This window comes from Anguilla anguilla, chromosome 7, assembly GCF_013347855.1.
Source record: "Anguilla anguilla isolate fAngAng1 chromosome 7, fAngAng1.pri, whole genome shotgun sequence".
Lineage (NCBI taxonomy): Eukaryota > Metazoa > Chordata > Actinopteri > Anguilliformes > Anguillidae > Anguilla > Anguilla anguilla.
In genome coordinates, this window is record NC_049207.1 from 32,083,378 (window position 1) to 32,109,126 (window position 25,749).

At 38.8% G+C, this 25,749-nt stretch overlaps 1 protein-coding gene across 2 annotated transcripts in view; it reads right to left on the reverse strand.

Moving 5' to 3' along the window:
- Nucleotides 1–25,749, reverse strand: part of pigg (phosphatidylinositol glycan anchor biosynthesis class G) — a 213,341-nt gene that overhangs the window by 66,341 nt on the left and 121,251 nt on the right. For both annotated transcript variants that reach the window (XM_035426304.1, XM_035426303.1), the window contains exon 11: nucleotides 1,763–2,072. In XM_035426304.1, the coding sequence (XP_035282195.1) occupies nucleotides 1,763–2,072 (310 nt within the window). The remainder of the gene's footprint in view (nucleotides 1–1,762; nucleotides 2,073–25,749) is intronic.

The following is a 25,749-nucleotide window of genomic DNA, read 5'->3' on the forward strand; positions in this document are numbered from 1 at the left end:
TCTGAGGAAATTCCGAGTGTCTCCCCAGATACTTCGGAATTTCTATAGATGCACAATTGAGAGCATCTTGACTGGGAACATCACTGCCTGGTATGGGAGCAGCACCATGCAGGACCGAAAGGCCCTGCAGAGAGTGGTACGGTCAGCAGAACATAACACAGGGGGTGCACTCCCACACCTCCTGGACATCTATACCAGGTGGTGCAGGACCAAGGCCAGGAGAATCTTGAAGGATTCCAGGCACCCAGATAACGGCCTCTATTCTCTGCTGCGGTCGGGGAGAAGGTACCGCATCCATAAGGCCAACTCAGAGAGGTTCAGGAGGAGCTTCTACCCTCAGGCCATCCAGATCCTGAATGAGGACATTGCCTAGACCTGCTTATTGTTCCCAACAGGATGCCCCCCCCCATAACACTCTAAACTACTCGCACACCTGGGACTTAACTCAGTATACTTTAGCACAGCAACACCTTATATTTATAACAGACTATTCATTGGGAATATACATATCTACATTCTGTGAATACACATGTGAATATACATATCTATATATGTATTTTTTTTTTCTAGATCATACTTATCTATTTAACTCAACTGTACAATTCATCTGTGTATATCTTTGTATATATTGGACAGCTCATTCCATTCTTATAGATTTAACTCAACTGTACAATTCACCTGTGTATATCTTTGTATATATTTGACAGCTCATGCCATCCTTGTATATATTTTGTATTTCTATTTCATATATTTTGTATTTCTACTTTATTCTATTTTATTAGGCAAATTTAGGAGCCAGCAACAGCATTTTACTGCACATTGTACTTGTATGATGGAGTATGTGACAAATAAACTTTGATTTTGATTTGATTTGAATCATTTTTGAGCTTTTAATACTCATTGCTATTGTAACAGTTTACACAGTTTCATAACACGCTTCCTTGCTTTTTTCATACATTTTTCTTCACTAATTTAACAAACTGACTTATTTTCAGCTCTTTTGCAAATCCTTCCTTTTAAAATTCATTGCTATTATAACAGTTTACGTAGTTTCATAACACGCTTCCTTGCTTGCTTGCTTTTCATACATTTTTTTCACTAATTTAACAACCTTTCCCTGTTTTCAGCTGTTTTGCAAATCCTTGCATTTAATACTCATTGCTTTTATAACAGTTAACGTTGTTTCATAGCCCGTTTCCTTGTTTGCTTGCTTTTTTCATACATTTTTCTTCACTAATTTAACAACTTTTCCTTGTTTTCCACATTTTGCTAATCCTTGCTTTTAAACTACATTTCTATTATAACTGTTTACATTGTTTCATTGCTTGCTTTTTTTCACAAATTTAAATCGTCACCCTATCGGCTTTTTAAGATTTTGCATGCTTGCATGGGCTACTTTTACTTGAAACTAACGTACAAGCCACTGCTTTAAAACTAATTTACTTACATATTCTCTCATATTGCTTAATTTACTGCTAAAGAATAAATAAATGTTTCAAGTTGCACAAGCACTTTGCCACACAAGGAGTTTAGTTACACCCAGCATTCTGAACATTTTTATTATTTTTGAAATTTAAAATAATTTTAAATTAATTATTATTATTTACCACCATCTGGCCACCAAGGTCAAAAAGGTCAAATTTTATCAATCAATCAAATTTTGACAGGAGTTACATCATACTTCTCTCTGGCATAGACTAATTCATGAAAACGTGTGTCAATCTCATAAGTGAATATGACAATAGGAAGCTCTGTGTCTGACCTGGAAGTAGAAGAATGCTTGTCCAAACCAGTAGTGCATGATGGTAGTTTGGGCGGCATCATACTGCAGCTCTTTCCAAATGTACTGGGCCATTGTAGTCTGGATGAGGAGGCTGCAAGCCAACACTGGCAGATTGTGTGGTCGAAACAGGAGGGCGCACAGTAGGACTATACCACTATACACCTCCCATAGACCCCTGCTCTTCAGCCGGGAGTCTGCAGTGATAACCTGTGACCTCAGCAGGTCCTTGGAGCCGGTAAAGAGGATACCCAGGATGAAGATGTAGACAAACCGAGCCTCCACTGTCCCTCTGAAAAAGCAGACAACAGGAAAAGATACAGTGATCTATTTATCTGTGAGATCCATGTCCTTGCACTTGTAGCAGATGAGAAATTACAGGTCTATCACGCTATCTGATTATCCCCCCTTATTACAATGGCTTTGTCTCTGAGCAGATCCTCCAGCACCAAACAGCCGCCATATTTTAGTTTTAATCGGCTTAGCCAAATAACTATGGCTCCATCTCCATCAAAACAACCAGGTTATACTCTATGAATGCATGTTATAAAGATTCAATTTATTCCCATTTGATTCTAAATGTGTATTTATATGCTGAAAATATATTCAAATTCAACATATTAATTTCAACAGCTTGCAAGCAACATCTCAAAAATGTCTGTAGAATAGTTCAATTTAAAATGCCTGATTTCAAAAGTATCTCTGTTTCCTCTATTTGTGAAAACAAAAAAGAAAAAGACAATAAGTTCAACTATACTATGTTCTGAAATAGTTACGATACCTATGTGTTGCAACATAAAAAGTCATTATTTACAGCTTGAGCTCACATTTCAAGTAATTGTAAAAGGTTGCAAGCCTGAAAAAGCATAATACAAACTATGGGATATCAGAATTACATGTTGATCTCACAAAATAACTAATTGATTTTAAGTGAAAGTTCACTGCAAACAAATAAGATTTTATTATTAAATTGTATTTTGTTATACATAAGCAGGATATGTTCTGGCTCAGAATCGGGCAATGTGGTATCTTTCAACCAAAATTGTGCAGGGGTTAACGCCCAGCCACAATGCCTAGGGCAAATGCATTCAAAACTCATCCGATTCTCATCACAGAGATTCTGAGGAACGCATTTCACCTTAGTTTTTTAGTTTGAATACTCTTACCTTCTCTGGATAGCAAGATTAAATCTCTGGAATGCAAATATGGGTGGACGTATGGTAGTAAAACCCTAGGGTGAATGCATTATCAGAAACTTGTGAATTATATTATAGATGTCCTGAGGAATCGATTCCACCCAACTTTTACAGAATAAGACTCCTTTGCTTTTGCATGTGAAAAAAATTGAATGGAGATTTGTATTGCCTTATATTCAAATAACCAAAATTTTGGCTGTCCATGTAATAATTTTACCTCAACAACAAATTGTATGATAAACACAGTGACTTGAAACTCACCGTAGAAACAAACATTTAGGAAAACCATATTCACCACACCCGTTTATTTCGTATCTGTGTTTTTTGTAAAAAGATTTCGAATTCCCTACATTTGCCTCTCATTTGAAGAAATATAGGGAGGGAAGCATTAATGATCTAGAAAAACAATGTTTATCCTTAGAGCAAGCACTTAAAACCTCTTTTTCTGAATCTACTCAAAACCTTTTAATGACAAATAGAACCGAATTGAATGACCTGTTGAGTAGAAGAGCTGAATTTATAATGCATTGAGTTAGACAAAATTATTATTTTAATGGTTGTAAACCAAGTAAGTTACTTGGCCTTAAACTTAAAGCCAGTCATGGGGTTCGATAAATAATATTCGCATATCAAAGGGTGTTGTAACTAATCCTAAAGATATTAATGTGTGATGCCCACAAAATGTATCCATCACACATGTTATTTTGTTTAGTTTCTATTTTGGTAATGTTATCTCTGTGAGATAAATTTTGTCATATGAGGCACAATGGTCAATTATTGTCTCTTGTGAAACAACAAGACATCTCTATAATAATATAGACGCTTTCATCGGACGCACACGCGTTGCCAAGGATATGCGCTTGGCCCTAAGTTAACTTCCGCTCTGTGTTTGTTTATTATTGTTTTGTGTTTACTGGCTAATATGATACCGATTCTGCACCGATTACAAACGGAGTGAAAGTTAAACTGATGAGCAGACTGATGTTGGGCTCAGGTTGTTGTGCTGTGGGGTGAAACCTGACCTCAGTAACAAACTACATTTCAAAAATCTGTAAAAAAAAAAAAATGCATAATTTAACTTTGTAACCCCATAGGAAATTGTGAAACTAATTGCTTGAATCCCTGCGATTATTATAGCTGGTGCTTGCCCGTTGTTACTTCGTATTTTTGAGAAATAACGACATCGTTACCTATTAAAATGTAAGTCCTGTAAAAATACACATAAACTGTATTTTAAAAAATTGCCTTCATACATTTAGTAATACTAATACAGCCTTATTTACTATATCAACTTAAGACAAGCAACGCGCTCGTAATTATCTCATCGCGACCCATTAAAGCCAATGGTGCAGATGTTGCTTCATTATTTCAAACTGCTTTCCTAAAGACCATTTTGCGTCCTGCGACTTGGGTTACAACAGTGAATATGTGCGGATTCCTAGACGTGCTGATAGAGACCACCGTTTCTCATACTAACCTCAAATACGCACGACAGGATAATAGCAAATTTATGTCAAGTTCCATTCATTTATATGGGGTGGTCGATACACCGCTTAGCAACCAAAAGCTAGCGCTGGGCCACCTCTGACTAATTTGCCGGCACAGAAAAAAAAAATTGTGAAAGTACTGAAAAAATAAGCACAGGAGGACAACAAGGACATGGTTTCCTACATAACTAGGTACAGGTTGTTACTGATATTTCGCCTATTTCATATGTAGTTGCAAATCAGTTTACGCTTTCCTGTCTGTCGAACAAAGGTGGTCAAATCATAGGTGCTCTTAGCACTGACTTCGTTTCAAGTAACAAACTCATGATAAGCGATAGGTAATAGTGTCAGGGTTTCGACGGATTGGACCCAAGCGCAGAGTAAAAAGGAGACTCAAAGGTAAATGAAACAAAGACTTTACTTATTACAAAAACAAACAGGAACAAACAAAAGGCCACGAGGGGCAATAACAAATGAAAACTCAAAAATACTTAACAGAAACACAAGCATAGAAACTCAAAAAGTCATAACACTGGGAACACATAATGAGGGCAGAAAACAGTAAACCGAAACAGTTAGGCAGAAATCAAGCAGGGCAATACACAAGCAGACGAAACACAGACAGACGGAACACACGCAGGTGGAACACATAGGCAGAAACACAAACGAAACGCAGGCAGAAACAAAGTCAAAAACACAAGGAACCAGCACCCGAGTCAGGGAGACAAAGGACCTAAATAGACTCAAAACCAACAAGACACAGGCGGGCACAATTAACAATCAAACCAGGACAGGGTGGGAACAACGAGACACAATCAGAAACAATAATAAAATAATTGAAAGCAATAATACAATTAACAGGGGAAGGAGCAGGACACAAAACAGAAGTGCCGCCATCTGACGGCCCAACAAGGAAAAACAGAGACAGAAACAGAACCATGACAAATAGCTAGCTGACCAGTAACAAGCCTGCAATAGTTATGAATTAGCTGAATTGATTGTAGCTAGCTAGCTAAACATAGCTAACAATGTACAAATTATGCACAGTAACGTTAGATCAATGTTAGTAGTTGATACGCTTTAGCTACGTTTTGAAGTAACGTTATGATACCCGTTTCCAATGACTTGACAGCGTTACATTGCCTGATCATTTTTTGATGTGGTAGCACAGCAAGATGACCCAAACTATTAAGAGCCACAATATTTTTTCATCAATGCATGCTATACAAATAAATGACCTACAGTAATTGCATTGGCTACACATGCTGCCCACTAGCCCCAGTTTGTGTCTCTAAGCAAATTTTCGTTTTTTAAGCAAAATCATAGAAAGAGTGCACTTTTTACACAGGAATGTGCATGTAACCCAGAACAGTTATGGATTATGCAAGGAATGTATAATTCTCAGCAAGGTGCAATACTGTCAACAGTTATCTGTTTTTTTGGTAGTGTAACGTTATCGCATTTGAGTTTGGCCAAGTAACGGTTCTTTTCTTCGACTGGTAACCTCTAATAATACTGGCTAGACATAGTTTTAACTAGCTAGCTAACGTAATTTACTTGTTATTTATTTTGCTTGTTATCAGAAATGGTCTAGAGGGACTCTGTTGTTATTGATTGTTTGAGGAAGTCTGCCGGAAGTTAAGTTAGGGCCAGAACAACGCACATGCGCAGTAACATTTGTTTATGTTGTTACCGTTGAAAGCGTCTATACTGAGTGAGTATTTTCAGTGTTGCCAGTAGAGGGCAGTGTGGCGCTTTTGCTTCTCCCAAGAACTCTCGTTGTGTTCAGACTCGCGTTGCTTCCTCATTCTGCTGAGCGAGGCTACATTGAAGAGAAGCACTTGTCGCCCGCCTCATTCTTTCTCCTGTATTACAGGTTTGTGAAAAATTAAAAAAATATTAACTACATATACATGTTGTTTCATACGTGAATTCCCAGTGAGATCGATTTGGTAGGGGTAAAAGTACCTTTATGTAGTTTTGTGACCAAATAAAGAAAATACGGTTTTCCCCTGTGCCGTGATGAGTCTAAGATGGCGGCGCCGCGGTAAGCTGCTATTTTAGATAAAAGAAAATGTTCGTTTTTGGCTCCGGAACATTTAATTTTTGGTTTTGATACTTGTCTTGTTAAAAGTCCATGTTCTTACTGAATATAACATTGTTAGTAAGGGTTGACGTGTACATTGAGTATTTTATACACTTTGAAAAGTTTAACGATCTTATAAGCCTTCAGCTCATGCAATCCTATGCATCCGATGGTAGTAATGTTAGCAATATGCTAGTTTTTTATTTGGCTATAATTTAAGGGAATATGTAAGAACCTGAGAAAACCTGCATCGAAAATTAATGTTTCCTTTGGTTAGTTAAGTAAATGGGAATACTAATTCAATCAATAGACTGAATGAGGGTTAATTAATGCAGTGGTGCATGGACTGAACGAAGTGTTAACCTAATGGAAAATGTGTTTAGTTGAAAGAAAGATTGTAACTGTATTTTGTATCTCATAAAAAAACCGTGAGTACATACACTGGCCATATTTCATCTGCGTTTCTAATGCGTTTACGCTTACGTCACTGCATCCTTTCTCACAGCCACTGTTTTTACATATATAGCAAACCGAAACTGCTGAACGGTACACGCTCATCAGACTGTAAAAATTCACATAACGATAGCCATAATCCACAACTGTTTCTTACAGGGTCGCATTTCTCACTCTCATAATAAAACGCTTTGCAAAAAGAAATGATATCTCATAAAAAACACGTTTTCAACGTACAAAAATGCCAAGTTACTCAAAAGTATTGATATCAAAATGATGCCAAGTTACGGTACTACAAACAATATAGGCTATCTTGCCTCACCGAAATGACATAAGATGTATTTCAAAGCAATGCTACCCAATATTTCCTCAGTTCTTTCAAGTCACTTGGCCCTGTGTATAAGCATGCACTACATGGACACGCCAAACATATGTGTGGATGGCTCTCTCACAGTCAAGATTGATTGAATAGGCGTGTATGTCCAATTTGTATTGGTATGTATGTATTTCCCTGCCCAGCCTTTCTGTTGCGTGAATGATAGTATGTTTCTTGGTATAAGCGTGTGTTCGTAAATGTGAATGTAACATGCTGCGAGGGAAATGTCCCCATGGGGATAAAGAAGTTCTCTATGTATGTATGTACAATATGTATTTTACATGCAGTATTTATTGTACGTAGCAAATATACAATAACTTGCACATGTACTCAAATTGAGTTCAGAAGCAAGTATAAACATGTTTTCTGGTGAAATATGCTTCCTGTAATTACTCAGCAGCAGTTTTGTACATTCATTTCAATGTGTTCCATGAGGCAATTCGAAATATTTGACTCTTTGATCTGACACAAAGTTTGCATGACATTGTAAAATGGTAAGATTACAAAACACAGGGCCAAGTGACTTGAAAGAACTGAGGAAATATTGGGTAGCATTGCTTTGAAATACATCTTATGTCATTTCGGTGAGGCAAGATAGCCTATATTGTTTGTAGTACCGTAACTTGGCATCATTTTGATATCAATACTTTTGAGTAACTTGGCATTTTTGTACGTTGAAAACGTGTTTTTTATGAGATATCATTTCTTTTTGCAAAGTGTTTTATTATGAGAGTGAGAAATGCGACCCTGTAAGAAACGGTTGTGGATTATGGCTATCGTTATGTGAATTTTTACAGTCTGATGAGCGTGTACCGTTCAGCAGTTTCGGTTTGCTATATATGTAAAAACAGTGGCTGTGAGAAAGGATGCAGTGACATAAGCGTAAACGCATTAGAAACGCAGATGAAATATGGCCAGTGTATGTACTCACGGATTTGACGTCCATCCAACGAGCCTTGACTGACAAAAGAATCAGCAAGCCCGTAGAATTATAACTCCCTAGGTCGCAACTTGTGTAGCCTTCTGTCCTGCTCCGTTGTCTGTTATTTCGTGGAGATGCACTTTTAGTGTTTGTAAGGTTTATCCTTCTGTCCTGCTCCGTTGTCTGTTATTTCGTGGAGATGCACTTTTAGTGTTTGTAAGGTTTATAAGGCATTTTGATAGGCTTATCTGCAGGTAGGAATCCTCTTCGCTGTTTTGCTAAACTAGAACCGGAAAACATGATAGTGGAGAATAGGAGCAGACGCATATGTCCCAGCAGGCTTTGCATATGAGAAAATAACAACAGTGTGAGAGAAATTAGGATGAAATGACAAAATTCCGTAGTTGAAACAATATGTTTTTAGCAGAATGGGCATGGAGGTGAAGGTTGACATGATCACGGAGTAGCCTATAGTGCGAAGTAAATGGAGTGACCATGAGCGAGCTTATATTCCTTATCGAACGGTATATATAACAGTCGCTATAAAGCGCTAGCTGTTGAAGTGGAGGGTTAAGTAACGTGTGAAATGTATTGCACTGCTGTGTTTTTTTCATGTTCAGTACTAGTAGTTATAATTATGAGTGAGTCATGCATTTAAATGTAATGTTTTAATGGGGAGTTGCAGAACGTACATACATAGTAATTGATGGTATGTGGCTAGATAGAGAACAGGGCGAGGTAACATGAATGTAGAAACGTGGCGTTTGCTGATAAGGTTTTGTACAGTAGCCAAGTGAAGAAATGTAGTTAGTAGAAATGGCACAGCTGTGAACTGGTGTAACTTTTTAATAAAAGGAATACATTTGCCGTCATGAAATGCATACGGGTGGCCATGAGTTTTGGTTTAAGCAAATATAAGCGTAAGAGAACGTTATTAGTGAGGGTAAAAGCAGGTTAAAGAAACATGTCCCTAGCTGGGCTTGAACCTAAGACCCCGTGTTCCCAAGACTGCAACCTTACCCACTAGGCCACAAGCAGATTAGCTATTTAACCTCGAAATGTTTCAGAGTAAGAAGGTATGGGTATTTTGCCTGTGTATGCGAGTTTTTGATTGGGTGGTGAACTGGTGTAACTTTTTAAATAAAAGGAATACATTTGCCGTCATGAAATGCATATGGGTGGCCGTGAGCGAGTTTTGGTAAAGAAAATATAAAAGCGTAAGAAAACGTTAGTGTAAAAGAGGGAATTATCTGCCTGAGGGCGAGGCGGTATTCAATCCTTCAACCGGAGGTTTACCAGTCTGTGACTTGGTTAGTGCAGCACCATGACATAGCTATGCAATGCGTGAAATATCATTAGCAAACCTGTCCGTGGTTTTAAAGAACACAGGCCATTAAGCACAGAAGAGCTCCCGTTGAATCCATATGGCTTTGCAATATTGTAGCCGGTTAATAACTGAACGTGCAGACGGTAGGTCATAATTCAGTGTATACGTTCGGTTAACGGCGGGTAGATATGGTGCAAAAGCAATAAATGAGAAGTAGTAGACAATTATTAAAAGCAGGTTAAAGAAACGCGTTCCTAGCTGGGCTTGAACCTCGGACCCTGTGTTCCCAAGACTGTAACCTTACCCACTAGGCCACAGGCGGACTAGCTGTTTATACTGAAAATGTTTCAGAGTAAAAAGGTATGGGTATTTTGCGTGTGTATGCAAGTTTTTCATTGGGTCGTGTAGGTGAAGATTTGGCGGGTGTCGGTAAAATGTCCAATGGGGAGACATGTTATTAGTGGGATAGGCGGCAGGTAAAATAAGACTGAGAAGAAGAATGAGAAGAAGAAGAAGAAGAAGAAAGAGAAGAAGGAGAAAACGCAAAATCCCCTTAGTTTGGGGCTTTATTGTGTGGACATGTGAAGTTGTTTATGAAATCTGTCTGTTGAAATGGGGTCAGAATGTACAGAATTTAATGTTTTTAAGGGCTGAGTGTCTGTGGCTGTTTTGGTTATTTCTGTGGGGAACCCTGAAAAGTGCCAAACTCTCGGTGCTGTATAGGTATGGGGCATGCCCCCGCCAAGGCGTAACTTGGCGGGATGGCATACCTGCCATCCCAATTTGATATATGTATGGTTGTTAAGAAGATAACATGGGAATGTAGAAAAACAAATACAGACACAGAAAGAAAATATCTATTTTGCAAAGTAATAAATTCTGCTGAGCGAGGCTACATAGAAGAGAAGCACTTGTCGCCCGTCTCATTCTTTCTCCTGTATTACAGGAAATCTAATCTGTATACAGGCTCACAGTCTGAGACCTGTAACAAATGCAGTCTTTCAATCTTTCTTTTCTGAGCTATACAACTCCAATTTAGATATAACCAAATGTAACAACTTTTTACAGAATATGAACCTGCCCAAGCTTGATAATAGCAAAGCTGAAGAAATTAGTCAACCAATCTTGCTTGAGGAACTCAAATTAGCATTAAAAGGGGTCAAAAAGGGCAAAACACCCAGAGTGGATGGAATCCCTGCAGAACTCCTGCTACGGTATTTTGATATTCTAGGGCGCATACTTCTACAAACTCTACTCTCAGTAGTGGAGAAGGGGAGTTTTCATCATCAACTCAACACTGCCTTAATTTCTCTAGTGCCTAAAAAGGGAAAGGACCACCCTGATTGCTCTAATCATCGTCCAATTAGTCTTCTTGGCAAAGACCTAAAACTGTACGCCCAAGTTCTAGCTATGCATTTGGAGCGCTTCATTGGGAAACTAGTTCATCCTGATCAATCAGGTTTTATTCCAAAACGATTAGCAGCAGATAATGTAAGCAGGCTGTTACATGTCATACATGAGACCAAAACCTCGCAAACACGTGCTGCTGTCCTATCAATCGACGCGGAAAAGGCATTTGATAGGTTACAGTGGGACTACCTTTGGCAGGTATTGGAGAAATTTGGCCTTGGTGGTAACTTTATTAATATGGTTCGTGCTTTATATGCAAATCCCACTGTAATGGTTTCAACCAATGGACTATACTCCATTCCGTTCACCACTGAGCGAGGTTCGAGGCAGGGATGCCCAATAACACCCATGCTTTTTGCTATCTCACTTGAGCTACTGGCCAAAACAATAAGGCAAAATTAAATATGTGCGATTTAAAGTAATAATCTTGAAGATTTTCATTAAAATAAATGTCTGTTAAGTCACTATCTATCGCCGAATTAGGTAACACAATGGTGATTGAGCCTATTATTATATTAATTTATATTATTATTATTATTATTATTTATGATTAAAGAACTGGGTGTCTGTGGCGACATTCCCGAGAAAAAATCACAAGCGGCGCATAGTTAGTGACGCGTTTTCCATCACCCATCAGTGGTTGGTCCGCCAGAGAGGGTAGGCGGAGCTAACGCAACATGCTTGCTCTTCAACTCACTTGTGTGTGAGCGGCGTACTGTTTTTTCCGGTGTCTGCTACAATAACAGAGAAAGTTATGGAACCCTAAAAAGTTCTTGTGTAACATGAGAGGTCATATTATTTGTTGATGTAGATTTCGTATTACATTTGATGACAATGAATCGTTACTAAATTACATAGCTATTTGCACAGCTAACGCTAGCTACCGGACCATGTCAAGAAAGGCAACATTAGTTTAGACAACGTTGCGCACAGTATCCATCTCTCATATCAGGTAATGTTGCGTTAGCTAGCTAGCTAATGTAATTAACACAATCTAATGTCAGCTAACAATTAGAAAAAACCGTAGCTAACGCGACCGACCGGGACCGACCTCGCCAACCGTCTCTCGATTGCAATGCTACCTTGTTGCAACGTTTACATTGCCATCAAGTTCATCAGTATATTATAATGATAGGAATAAAGCCGGGGTATACATGGATCAGAGCCGGGTCTGATTTCTGTGCAAAGATGTCAAGCCGGAGAAAACTAAATAAAAGAATACGGCAGTATGGATTAGCATTGTTATTATTTTATTACGCTTCCTCATATGTTCCTTCAGCCTTGATGCCCTTTTTTGATGAAATCTCCTTTGTTTTTGTTTTATTCTTCTTGTTCTGATTGCTAATTTAACACCCAGCTCAGCTTTATTATCAAACAGTTTAGCTAGCAAAACCAGAAACACCAGGGGTAACATTTTGTAAGGCAGTTGTTTCAAAAATATTACACAACAGTCATTCACGAAAAAGACTGTTTATTGTGCACGAGATACATAATTGCACGAGCCACAGCGAATCCCGCAAATTCTTCTCTGCAGTGTAAAGATGTTCATACCGGGCAAAAGGTGGATAAAGAACGTGTGTGGAAATTGATCATCACTAATTCTACCCCAGATCTGCTACAGCATTTTAACCCGGCTCGGCAGTGTAAAGACAGTTTAAGTTAGCCTAATGTTAGACAATGAATGAGTACGTACATAACATTACTTTTATAACAACCATTTTTTATTCAGTAAATAATAAGTGTTATAGTTGGCGTGGCCCAGGTGCCAACTGACTGACGTCACACAGGCGATGATGGTTGGATCTATGGGAAGTGAGGTCCAAAAACGCACCTGCAATTACCGCTTCTCGCCATTGGCACCGCCATAGAGAACGAAACTGAAATCTTTGAGATTGTAACTTTAAATTAAAATGCAATCACTCAATCTCGCTGTATGCAGATGACATCCTGCTTTACATTTCTGACCTTGAAAAATCCATGCCAGCCATTCTGAAAATCTTCAGCGAATTTGGCAGTTTGTCTGTGTGGTGTCAGGATGACTGGCTTAAGCAGCCACACCTGCCCTGGGTCAAGCTAATTAGACCTGGCTAATCAGATAATTGGTTAGATAATTGGCCAAGCTAATGGGACCCAGGAACAGGGGTGGCTGCACCTATGCGTAGTGAGGTAATCAGTGCGTACAGGTTAAATCTGCCATCCCCACTCACACAAGGGGGAGCCTCTGTTATGACAGTGTTAACATCTGCTCTTTGGCTGTACCATCTTGCCACCCTCGTAAATAAACGTGGACTATTTAATAGTCATCTCCCCGTGTCTCTGTGCCGACGGCCCCTTGGAAAGCCACTTTGGTGGCCTGTGGCAGGTGCGCTTGCCACAGTCTGGTTATAAAATAAACTGGAACATATCTAATTTGCTTTTACTAAACAATAAAAAAAAACATTCAGTGTGTGGTACAATATCAGTTCAAACACAAATTACATATCTGGGTATTAACATACACACCTCATTACACAATATTGTTAAAGACAACTATGAAAGAACACTAAAAATGTCCAACAAGATCTTGAAAGATAGTCTTCTCTCCCAGCATCATTGCAATCCAAGATTGCTGCCATTAAAATGAATGTTTTATTTATTTACTTCTGTGTGCATATTGGCTAGCAAGGACTAGTTAGACCATTCTGAATAGCCTTCCTACACTCAGTAAGTCCTCTGTCTGTCACACACAGGAGTACATGAATATACAATGGCCCTCATTTACGAAACAAACGTATGACAGAAAACTGGGCGTACCGTCATTTCCACGCAAAGCTCTGCATTTATCAATTTGGACGTGAGCGGAGGCTACGATCAAATCTCAGGTCATGTCTCAACTCGTGTACGCAAGTTTTCATGTCAGCGTGGACTTGCGGTGCAGCATAGTAAAACTGGCTGAGTCAGAGAATTGCTATTAGACCATATTCTGACTGGCATCTAAGCATATGCAGCCACATATTCATCACTTAAAAATATGTAGCCTACGGCAAAATATTCTATTTTGTAAAGGCCTACATCGACGGTGTCATATCCCTAACATAAATAGTTATTTTCAAATTGTTTGCAACTAACGGGGTTAACAGTTTTTTGGTGCAGGCTATCAGATTCATTTCTCTTTCATTTTGAGATAGCCTACTTGTTAGGCTACGCTACTGGTGACATAATTACAAGCAATTACGGTAGATGCTTATTCAGTCACCTATTTAAACAAGAGCTTTGACAGTCATCAAATCTCGGCAATGGCAGATCTGGCTCTGTTAGAAGACCTCTACGCGCCCGTAAGACAAAAACGAAACGAAAGAATGTTTATAACATCATTAAAACATCATTAAAATGAAGTAATAAATGAACCCGTGTAATTATTTAAATACTAGTAGCCTAGGCTATTACATTTTTACCATTATCCGGCTCGGACACAGGTCTGTGGAGTTTGTGTCTCCTCCGCCACCTGTTATGCCCGAAATGGAAGCAGACCCGATAAGCGCGGACACTTTCTCCTCAGTCTGCGTCAATGCAAGGCTGGAATCCAGCTGGCCTCCTCCAGTCAGCTGGGTGCTGCGCCTACGGACTGCAACATGGTTTTTGGTGGCGAGTTTGAGGTCTGACCATTTTTTCTTCACCTAAATATAAAGAATTATGGTATAAGCTAATTACTACTATATATATATATATATATATATATATCATGGATGTATAAATTAAATATTCCAACCTCGGCTGGAGTTCGAATGTCCACGGCAACGCTGTTGACCGCAGCAGTGATTTCCTTCCACACTGCATTTTTCTGACTTCCTTCTATGCCACTTTTCAGGCTGCCAAATAGAACTAATTGGTTCAGATCCTATTTCTAGGTCGGAGAAATTTCTCTTCTTGGCCGTATTATGCTTCTCCATGTCGTAAACTCTAGGGGCGAGGCCTCTAAACCGAGAATATATAGGGGAATGATATTTGAATGACGATTGTTTTAAGCCGCCGCATTTATCAACGCCCGATCATTCTTACGCTGTGATTGGCGAGATACGAACGTTTCATGAATCACACGTGAACCCTGTCGTAAGATGATTCCTGTGCTCGGATCTACGCTGGTTTCTACGTTAGATTGATAAATGAGGGCCAATATGTGTTTATTTACTCCTGTGTAATAGAGCTTGCTGTCACTAGCGTGTACTTTATTCCCTATTAATTTAAATTACGTAATGTTATTATTGATCCGCGTCGTATGAGCTTAAGCCAGTGATAATACCTCCTTTGGATGTAAATACCTTCAAATTATAGCTGAAGGTCTGCACTTTGAGCTCATATTCATTATTTAATTTCAACTCCAATATGCTGTGGTAGACAGCTAAAATAACAATAACTTTGTCAATGTCCGAATATCTATGGACTGGCTGTATATTGGTTTACTTCACATAGACATTGGATTGATAGACACACATACTGGTCAGTCATTCATGCAAATATTGGTTTGTAATTGTTCCTTAGAAATTGGTTTGGTATGTAGCCTACACATCTATCGGTTTGATTGTCATGTATATTGAGTTGGTATTTGTACGTATTGGTAAGTAATTCACGTATATATTGGTTTTCTACTTACACATCTATCGGCTTGATTGTCATGTGTATTGATTTGCCTCACTTTAATATTGGTTTTCATTCACAAATATATTGATTTTCAATTTACACATATTGGTTTGTTTTTCATGTTTATTGGTTTGCTTCACATTCATACTGCATTAATATGGGCACGTATTGCTCAGTCATCAGCGCATATTGTTTTTTTATTTACGCATCTATTGGTTTGATAGTGATGCATATTGGTTTGACACAGGCATGTATTCGTCTTTTGCGCATATATTGGTTTATTTAGCTTAGACATTTATAGGTTTTATTCCCATTTAAATCTGTTTGGTGTGCATATGTATAGAGTGTTGCAGTCTTTTTGTATGCCGACCCCGGACATTTCTTCCACCATGGGTTCCCTCGGCATATTTCCAATGCTTTTTTCCCATAGGGATTTAGTTTTCTGCCGAAAATAATGTCTGTGGTCAACAAAAGCCTAAGAAAGATTCACTTTTTGTTCTACACCCATTAAATTACACCCATTCATATCGCAACGATTAATTTCTAAGCCGTTATGTGCTTTTGAAAAGCAAGTTGCTAGCAAGTTGCTATTTTGAAATGTAGGGGACTGAGTTTTTATTTGCATTAAAAGGGTAGCCTACTGTCACAAAAAATTTGAGCTGGGCTGCAAAAGCGATCCGGGTGATGTAATGACATTATAAAATAGCTGTTATAGCTATTGTGACGTACTTAAAGTTTTGTTACACCGTCCGTTGCTATAGAGGGTATGCACATGACATCACAGTAAGTGGAAGTCACTGCGGTTACACCCACTGAATGGCAGAAAGACTACTGAGTGGCAGTGTTAGCGTTCAGCTTGAATGCTGCGAAAACACAAAAAACACATCTAAAATGGGAAAGAGCTGTTGTGTGATTGACTGTACAAATAGGTTCAACAAGAAATCGGAGCTATCTTTTTACAGACTGCCGAGAGCTAAAGAAAAGAGAAGCAAATGGATCGCTGCAATTCGCAGAAACAACTGGAATCCAGGCACCGAAACGTGGATTTGCGATTGTCATTTTGTGTCAGGTATGTTGGATTTCTGGGTAAAATCATACCTTAAGTTATGTACTGTATTGATTACTCATCAATTAAATATTTAGCATCTTTCATTTATATTCTGTGTAACTGTAAAGTTTTTGTCAGCATTTATTAAAAAATCATCCATGATGATGAGCCTTGTGTTCTACAAACAAAGGGGGGATGGTTAGATAATTTATATGCTTGGCTAGCTAACACTAAGGTATGATTTTACCCAAAAATCCAACATACCTGGCACAAAATAACAACATCAACATCAACATCAACAATTTTTCAACATCAGGTGAGAATGGGAGGGCAAATGGCCTTTCTGTAATGAATATGCATTGGGTAGGACGACCTGCCAGCTAAGTAGGCTATTCACACCTGGCCGCATGCCTCCCCACCACTAAGACAAAGACTCAGTGAGCCATTTAGAAGACAGAAACAAAGACATCTTTTGATTTTCAGAACCTTTATTGAAGCAAACTATACGCATGGAAGATGAGATGAGACTGGTGTACTCTTGCAACACTTGCGTGGCCTCTTAGCTAGTGGTGAACTAGGCCGTGCCTGATCAGCATCTCTGTAAATATGATAAAAACAAAATTGTTAGGAAATGTGACATCAAATCAAACTTTATTTATATAGCACATTTCCTTCAACAGGTGAAAATTAAATGTGCTTTACAAAAAAGGGGCAAACCACTAACTAATGAAAACAAAACTTAGGAAATGTGACATGGTTACATCATATACAAACAAAGAACCAAACAAACACAACCAGACGCAGAGAGGTAGCCTATAATTTTGAGAAGCAATGGTTAGAATCGTTCGTAGTGTGGGAATTTACAAGCGCGCATATTAGTGAATATTCCTACAAACACACAGAGAATGTAATACAGCACACATTTACAAATAATGCAAGCTATCAACGAAACAACATTAGCTAAACTAAATAAACTAAAACTAAACTAAATCAACTAAAATTGATATTCCAGCTCAACTACACGCAACTCATCAATAACAATGCCTCAATCTGAAGTAGGCTAGGTCTGTTGAGCCAAGTGGTTATTATATTGCTATTTCCCGAATTTACTTACAGTATGCTAATATCGATTGTGCGAGGACATCAGTTTTAGAATCTTAGCCACGCCACGGGCTATTTATTACCAATATGATCGAAAAACATAGTCTACCTGATACTTCTAACACAACCAGACGCAGAGATCCTAGCCTATAATTTTGAGATGCAATAGTTCGAATCGTTCGTAGTGGGAATTTACAAACGCGCATATTGCTGGATATTCCCACAAACACACAGATAAGTTGCAATACAGTACACACTACCAATATTATCGTAAGAAATACACTTACTCATGAAGTTGATCCTCAGCTGGATCAGTTCGCAGTTCGAAATGACACCGTTCTTCATCAGTGTCAGCTTCAGTGTCCGGACCTGATGAGTTGTTCGCGTCTTCATGGTCGCTCTCCCACAAAGCATGAAGAACGTCCAGTCCAGTCATTCGTGGCATTTTCCGAAATGAAATGTAAGGATTGCCCGAGAAGACGTGGGCTATGCTTCTGTATGACATTTTATCCTTGTTTACAGTAGGCACTCTCGCACATCAAACGCATCGCCCCTCCCCTGCCATCGATAGCAATTAGCATGTCATTATCTTGTGAATGTGGTCTGGGCGTACTTACTGCCGAGCGAAAATCACATATTAATGAGAAAGACTTAACACATGGCAATGGTCTGTTTGATCTAATTTTAAATAGCTTAAAACAATTCATATTATTTTGTCAATGGACACATTGGAATGCCACGATTCTAAGGTTTATGTCAATGTCTTTGTTGTGTCTGTATGACAAAAGCTTGCGAAGTTATTCATCCAAATAGCAACGAAATTTTGTCGAGCTCCGCCGGCGGACAAAAAAGGTAGGTCTTGAGTTTACTTTTAAAAATATCGACATTCTCTGCTGCCCTCAGGTCTTCAGGAAGGTTGTTCCAGAGGCGTGGACCATAGTAATAAAAGGATGCCTCACCTTGGGTTTTTGTTCTGACTTTAGGGATGATTAGAAGGCCACTACCAGAAGACCTGAGGGTTCTAGAGGGTTCGTAAGCTAAAAGCAAATCTGATAAATAGATAGGACCAAGACCATTAAGAGCTTTATAAACCAATAAAAGGACCTTAAAATCAATTCTGAAGCAAACTGGTAGCCAGTGCAGAGACTTTAAAATTGGTGTAATGTGTGCTCTCTTTCTGGTCCTAGTCAACACACGTGTAGCTGAGTTTTGCAGTGCTTGTAATTGAGCTATATTCTTTTTAGGGAGACCAGAAAGTAGAGCATTACAGTAGTCAATTCTGCAGGTAATAAAGGCGTGCATTAATGTATTGGCTCGAGAGAGAGAAATGGTCGCACTCTGGCAATGTTCTTAAGATGGTAGAATGCATTCTTAGTTATGTTTCTAATGTGAGGTACAAAACTAAGATTTGAATCAAAGATAACTCCTAGGTTTTTTACTTGTTGACAGGGGTTTAATGCCAGTGCTTGCGGTTTCACATTGAGTTTGTCTCTCTGAGCTTCAGTACCAATAACCAAGACTTCAGTTTTGTCCTGGTTGAGCTAAAGAAAATTCTCTGCCATCCACAACTTGATATCTAAAATGCAGTTAAAAAGGGCATCTATTGGCCCTGAGTCATCAGGAGACATGGCAATGTAAAGCTGTGTGTCATCAGCATAGCTATGGAAATTTATGCCGTGCCTCCTGATGATGCTTCCAAGCGGCAGCATGTAAAGGTTAAAAAGTGTAGGACCTAAAATTTGAACCTTCAGGAACACCACAATTCATTTTATAGCTTTTAGATGAACATTCATCCATGCTTACAAAAAATTCTCTATCGGTAAGATGAGATTGAACCAGTTAAAAACAATACCAGAGAGGCTAATCAGACTGTGAAGTCTACCTAGAAGAATTGAGTGATCTATCGTATCAAAGGCAGCGCTTAAGTCAAGTAGTACTAATATATAAAGTGTTTTCATATCCATATTGGACCTGAGGTCGTTTACAACCTTGACTAGTGCTGTCTCAGTGCTATGATTGGCCCGAAAACCAGATTGGTATTTTTCAAAAATATTGTAGGAGTTCATAAAATCATTTAGCTGATTAAAAACAAGCTTCTCTAAAATTTGACATAAAAATGAAAGATTTGATACTGGTCTGTAGTTATTAAGGAGTGAGGCATCTAAATTGTTTCGCTTCAGGAGAGGTTTAACAATGACGGTCTTTAGAGCAGTAGGGAAGACACCCATCTGAAGAGAATAATTTACAATGTTAAGTAAATCTTCATCAAAAAAGCTATAAACTGTTTTTAAAAAGGATGTGGGAATGAGGTCTAAAAAGCAGGTTGTGGGTTTTAATTGGGAAATAACTTTGCCAAGTATCTCAGGATCAACCAGGGCAAATCTCTCCAGCGTTTCCTCAGGTAAAAACAAGGGTTCTGGGGTATTAAGATTCATAGGCTGACATTGACATAGATTTGATCTAATAGTGTCTATTTTATCTCTGAATTGGACTGCAAATTCTTCACATTTGGAGTTGGTAAACATACTGCTAGACTTCCTAAAAACAGGGTTAATTAAAACAGTCAATGGTTGAAAAGAGGATTTTGGGGTTATTCCAGTTGTCGGTTATCAATTTTGAGAAGTGTGCTTGTCTTGCATGTTTAATTGCCTTATTATAAATAGTCAGCTGTTCACAGAAAATGTGATAGTTGACCATTAATTTATTCTTTCTCCATCTTCTTTCTGCTGTTCGACAGTTTCTCTTTAATTGAATCCTACAGACGAAGGAGGGGCGAGGGGCGACATAGCTCAGGAGGTAAGACCGATTGTCTGGCAGTCGGAGGGTTGCCGGTTCAAACCCCGCCCTGGGCGTGTCGAAGTGTCCTTGAGCAAGACACCTAACCCCTAACCCCTAACTGCTCTGGCGAATGAGAGGCATAAATTGTAAAGCGCTTTGGATAAAAGCGCTATATAAATGCAGTCCATTTACCATTTACGAAGAACCATATAAGTCCATTGTTTCAATTTCTGGATAATCAAACCTTTCTTATTTTAGGCCTGTGTACATCATATTATTAATGTTTTGTATTGAAGATATGGAACACACACTTCTTTCTTACGGTTAGATTTGTTTTTATTTTGCTAAATGAAAAAAAATGGAAGTTATTAGAACTTATATTTTTGGAATGTGGAAGAACAGTGTCCAATGCATAATAGCAGCTCGAACCATTTGAATTAAGACTGTATTATGTTTAACACATTCCTGTTGCTTTCATGTTTGTCAGGAAATCTAGGGTAAATGCAATACAATACTGACTTCTAGATTAAAATCGCCTCTCATATGAAACAGCATAAAACTCAGTGAACAGCTGCAGTTTCCTTTCCTCCGTTAGTTTGGAGCATTCCCTCGCACACGTATTGGCACACACCTACCCCTTGACAGCAAACAGAAAAAAATGTAACGTTAGCTACACAAGATACTGATAGCTAGTAACATTGACATATTGTAGATAGAATTACAGCTTTATTAAGGTTGCTAGCTAGCTAACTATATCATAATTTGATACAACGTAACAGCTAACATGATCACTGAATTTCATCAGGCAACAACCGTTGTTAGCGAGTTAACTAGCTAGTTAGAATGTTTCATATACAGTTCTTCCACGTACCTCTTTGGGTGGACTTTTTCCCTCTTTCGCCTCTCCTTTTCTGTTTACATATGGTTTCCCCGCATCCCTCAAGGTCTTGTGTTTTCGGTCCATCCATTCATTCACATTTTTTTTCTTTTCTTTCCTACATTTCGCCTATTAAGGTCTGTGGCAGACATGCATACAGCCTATACTATCATTTTGACTTCTGGACATATACGGTTTTTCCGTGTGAGACTATTTTAAAGTTTAAAATATAGAGTATCAGTCGTGTGAAAACATCCATATAACAGCCCCAATATACAAAGTGGGCATCACACGATCATTTTTTGGACTTATACGGTTGTTCGTCGCAAGGACTCAATTGTTTAGTTTCCTCATTTCTCCATGGAGGTGCCAGAATAGAAGTAATCTTTTTCAGTTTTAGTGGGGCCACTGTGTCAAGGGTTGACCTTAATTTACTGTTAAAACTATCTATAATAAAATCACAAGAAGAGGGTAAAATGTCTGCAGCAGTGTCACGTAAAAGGTCAATAAAAGTTGCAGCCACTTCAGTAGTAAGATAGCGCTTCCTGACAGTTTGTTCTGGAATATCCCGTTGTATAAAACCATTGACAGTAAAAAAAGACACAGAATTGATCGGAGATGCCTACATCCACAGCTGAAGAGATATTAGCAGACAGAGGCCATGGGTTATTAAATGATCTAACATGTGGCCTTTGTTATCAGTAGGTTGATTAACATGTTGGATAAAATTCATACAGTTCAACAAATTTAAAAATTCCAAAGCAGAAGAGTCTGATTGATTGTATATGTGCAAGTTAAAATCGCCTAAAATAATAATTCTGTCATAATTGGTGTGTATAATTGAGAGTAGTTCTGAAAAATCTGAAATAAAAGAAGAGCATCATTTGGGTGGCCTGTAAACTATCATACACAGTATAGGAGGGCTGCTAAAAATAATGGAGTGATATTCAAAAGATGTGTATTCATACCCGCATGAACTACTAGTGTGTTCCCGGAGGGGTTTGCTCTCAGTACGTCACAGATTTTAGCAGAGATATCGTTGACAGTGCAGCCGGGGCAACAGAAAGCTGTGGAGGATTGTGTTTTTACATTCCTAATAATGGAGTCCCCGATAATGACCGTCGTAGGATCAGCCCGAGGACTGGGACCGCTGACGGGTGGAGGCAACTGAGGGCTCGAGTCGGCCTGAGAGTCTCCGGTGGTGGATGGACCCGGGGGGCTATCCTTAGCCCTAGGTTTGCGCCCAGGAGGTCGAGCTAGCGGCTCGGTGCGATGAACTATGGACGGTGGAAATATCCTGGCTACAGACAGATTAGCCCCAGAAGCGGAAGGAAAGGAACGCTGGGTCTGGCCAGCTAAAGAGGGGAAATCCTGCAAGTCCAAGATGTTAAATCTGTTTGCCAGCGGGATGAGTTTTGGTGAAGATGGGTGAGAGAGGCGCTTACCACTACACTTTCCCCCAGAGACCACGGACCAGGGCACCGCTTGGCTGGGAGTTGAGCCAGCCAAAACTTTCATTCTAGCGCCCAGGTCGGACCACAAGTCGTGGGACTGGATAGGAGCAGCCTCAGGACATGAAGCAGTGGAATTAGCTAAGTGGAAGCTAAGGCACAGTGCTATCCAGTTCACCAGCAGTGGCGGCGGTTGCAGGGCCCGGGGCAATCGAGTCGAGGAGGAGCTCGTCATCCTTTATCTGGTGAAGCACTGATATTCTTCCATCCAATTCGGTGATTTTCTGATCCCGGTGGCGATCTCACAAGCCGGCAGAGAGGTGAGTGGAGAAATAGTGGGTTAGAGTCCTTTATTTACTTTATTAATATTATATATCAAGTGACTCTCTCAGGTAGCAAGCCAGTGGCGGCCTCGATTTACACAGGTGTCGGCTTCACCGCTCCGCTATCCCGGGGTCTCCGTAACTCGACCCTGCTTCTGCTTTTTTTCTTTATCTTTAAAAGGTTGAATCCAGACACGGCGGCTATAATGGAGATTTCCACTGAAGTTCCAGAAATGGATAAATCCAGCGAGAGCAGACAATATGAAAGTATGAAACAGTAAAACAATAAAACGCAAGAAAACTATAAGAACAATATAAAATAAAATAAAATAAAAACGATATAAAATAAAATAAAAACGGTAAAAACAGTTCAAATACTAAAACCACGGGAGCTCACGATGATCACAATATGCAACCAAGGGCTGAAACGCTAACAAAATGCCTGTAGCTAGCTAAAAACATTAGATTTAAGCATGTCAAAGGATTATTTTAGCACCCTATGTTTACCTGCGTTAGTCTAACCCTAGCTTGTTACTTCAATGTAGCGACAACGTTATAACGGTCTCTGAAAAACGGTATTTGCCTTTGGCTCGGGGGGGCTTCTGGTGAAACTGATGCAGAAATTAACCGTAGTTTAAACTTGGCAGCTAGAACTTAGCTAACGTTAGCTACTTATTACCTGCAATTGTATTTACGCTAGCTAAGTAGATATCATTTTAGCTTCCCCTTCTTAGCCATCTACAAGCTTGTTGAAACAACGTCGCTAGCTAACTCCTTTTTTCGAATGACAGTAACGTACTGTAGCCTGTAGCTAGCTTGTTAGCTTGTTAGCTGACAGGCCACTAGACTCCAATGTTAGGACAGGTTTTTCGGTTTGGCAGCTTATAAAAACTTAGTTCTGGGTTCTTTACCCAGTTGGTAGTGCATCTCACCACACAACAGCTTTTTTCTGTTGTTTGCTAGCAGATGAAAGTGACAAGGAGGCACCTTCACGCAATACAAAGTCAATGGAGAGCGATGAATTGTTTTCCCCTCCGGTGTGGGCGGGACTTAATTGCGCTCTGTCGCTATGCTGATGCTGTCAGCTTCCAGCCTGAAATGCGATCGTACTAGTAAAAGGCTACACATGTCATCTAACTTGCAAGTAGTTGGCTATCTCCCTGGATATGTATTAAATCTTTTTAACAGGAAAAAAATACAAATTTATCCACAGAAATGTACGGGGCACTGTTCAGGAAAAAAATAATCCATACAGTGTAAAAATGCATTGGTTACTTGTCATATTGGTTTGATATGCTATGTAGGCTATTGATTTTTCATTGACGCTATTATTGTCACTGGCGCTATTATTGGTTTGTCATTTATGCATACATCGGTTTGTAATTGCGTCTATTGGTTTGATTGATTGCTTGTATAGCTATTGGTTTGTTATTGACGCATTTATTGGTTTGTCATAAACATTGGTTTGCTTCACATATATATTGGTTTGAGATAAGCATGCATTGGTTAGTCATTCACACATATATATGTTTTGCATTTACACATCTATTGGTTTGATTGTCATCAATATTGGTTTACTTCACATAGACATTGGTTTGGTAGATGCACATAGCCTATTGGTTAGTCATTCACTCAAATATTGATTTGTAATTGTTGCTCATATATTGTTTTGGTATTTACACATCTATTGGTTTGATTGTCATTCACGCATATATTAATTTTGTATTTACACATCTATTGGTTTCATGTATATTGCTTTACTTCACATTTACATTGGTTTGCTATTCGCATGTATTGTTTAGTCATTCACACACATATTGGTTTTATATTTGCATATCTATTGGTTTGATTGTCATTTATATTGTTTTGCTTCACATTTATATACTGGTTTGCTATTCACATGTATAAATAAACCAATATATGCGCAAACCAATACATGCGAATAGCAAACCAAATAAATGTGAAGCAAACCAATATAGCCTACATGACAATCAAACCAATAGATATGCAAATAGAAAACCAATATATGCATGAATGACTAACCAGCGCATGCTCATAGCAAACCAATATATATGCAAATCAAACCGATGTTCGTGACAATCAATCAATAACAAATCAATATACAAGCTTAAATGTCAAACCAATACATATGTAAACAACACACCAATGTGCGCAAATTATTAATCCATACATGTTTATATTAAACCAATATGCATGTGAAGCAAACCAGCATGCATGACAATCAAACCAATAGACGCACAAATTTACGAACCGATGTATGCATAAATGACAAACCAATGCATACTATATCAAACAAATATTTATGCCAAGCAACCGATACATTTTTACACTATAGCCTATGGATTTTGTTTCTTCCGAAACTGCACCCCATACTTCCCTCTTCCCTGTAATCACTCTCATTGGAGCGATATGCATCATCGCACACTGGCAGCAGGTCGGGAATTGAAATTAAAAAGTGATATGTCGGAGACATTTCACCGTAATAAAAAAAACACT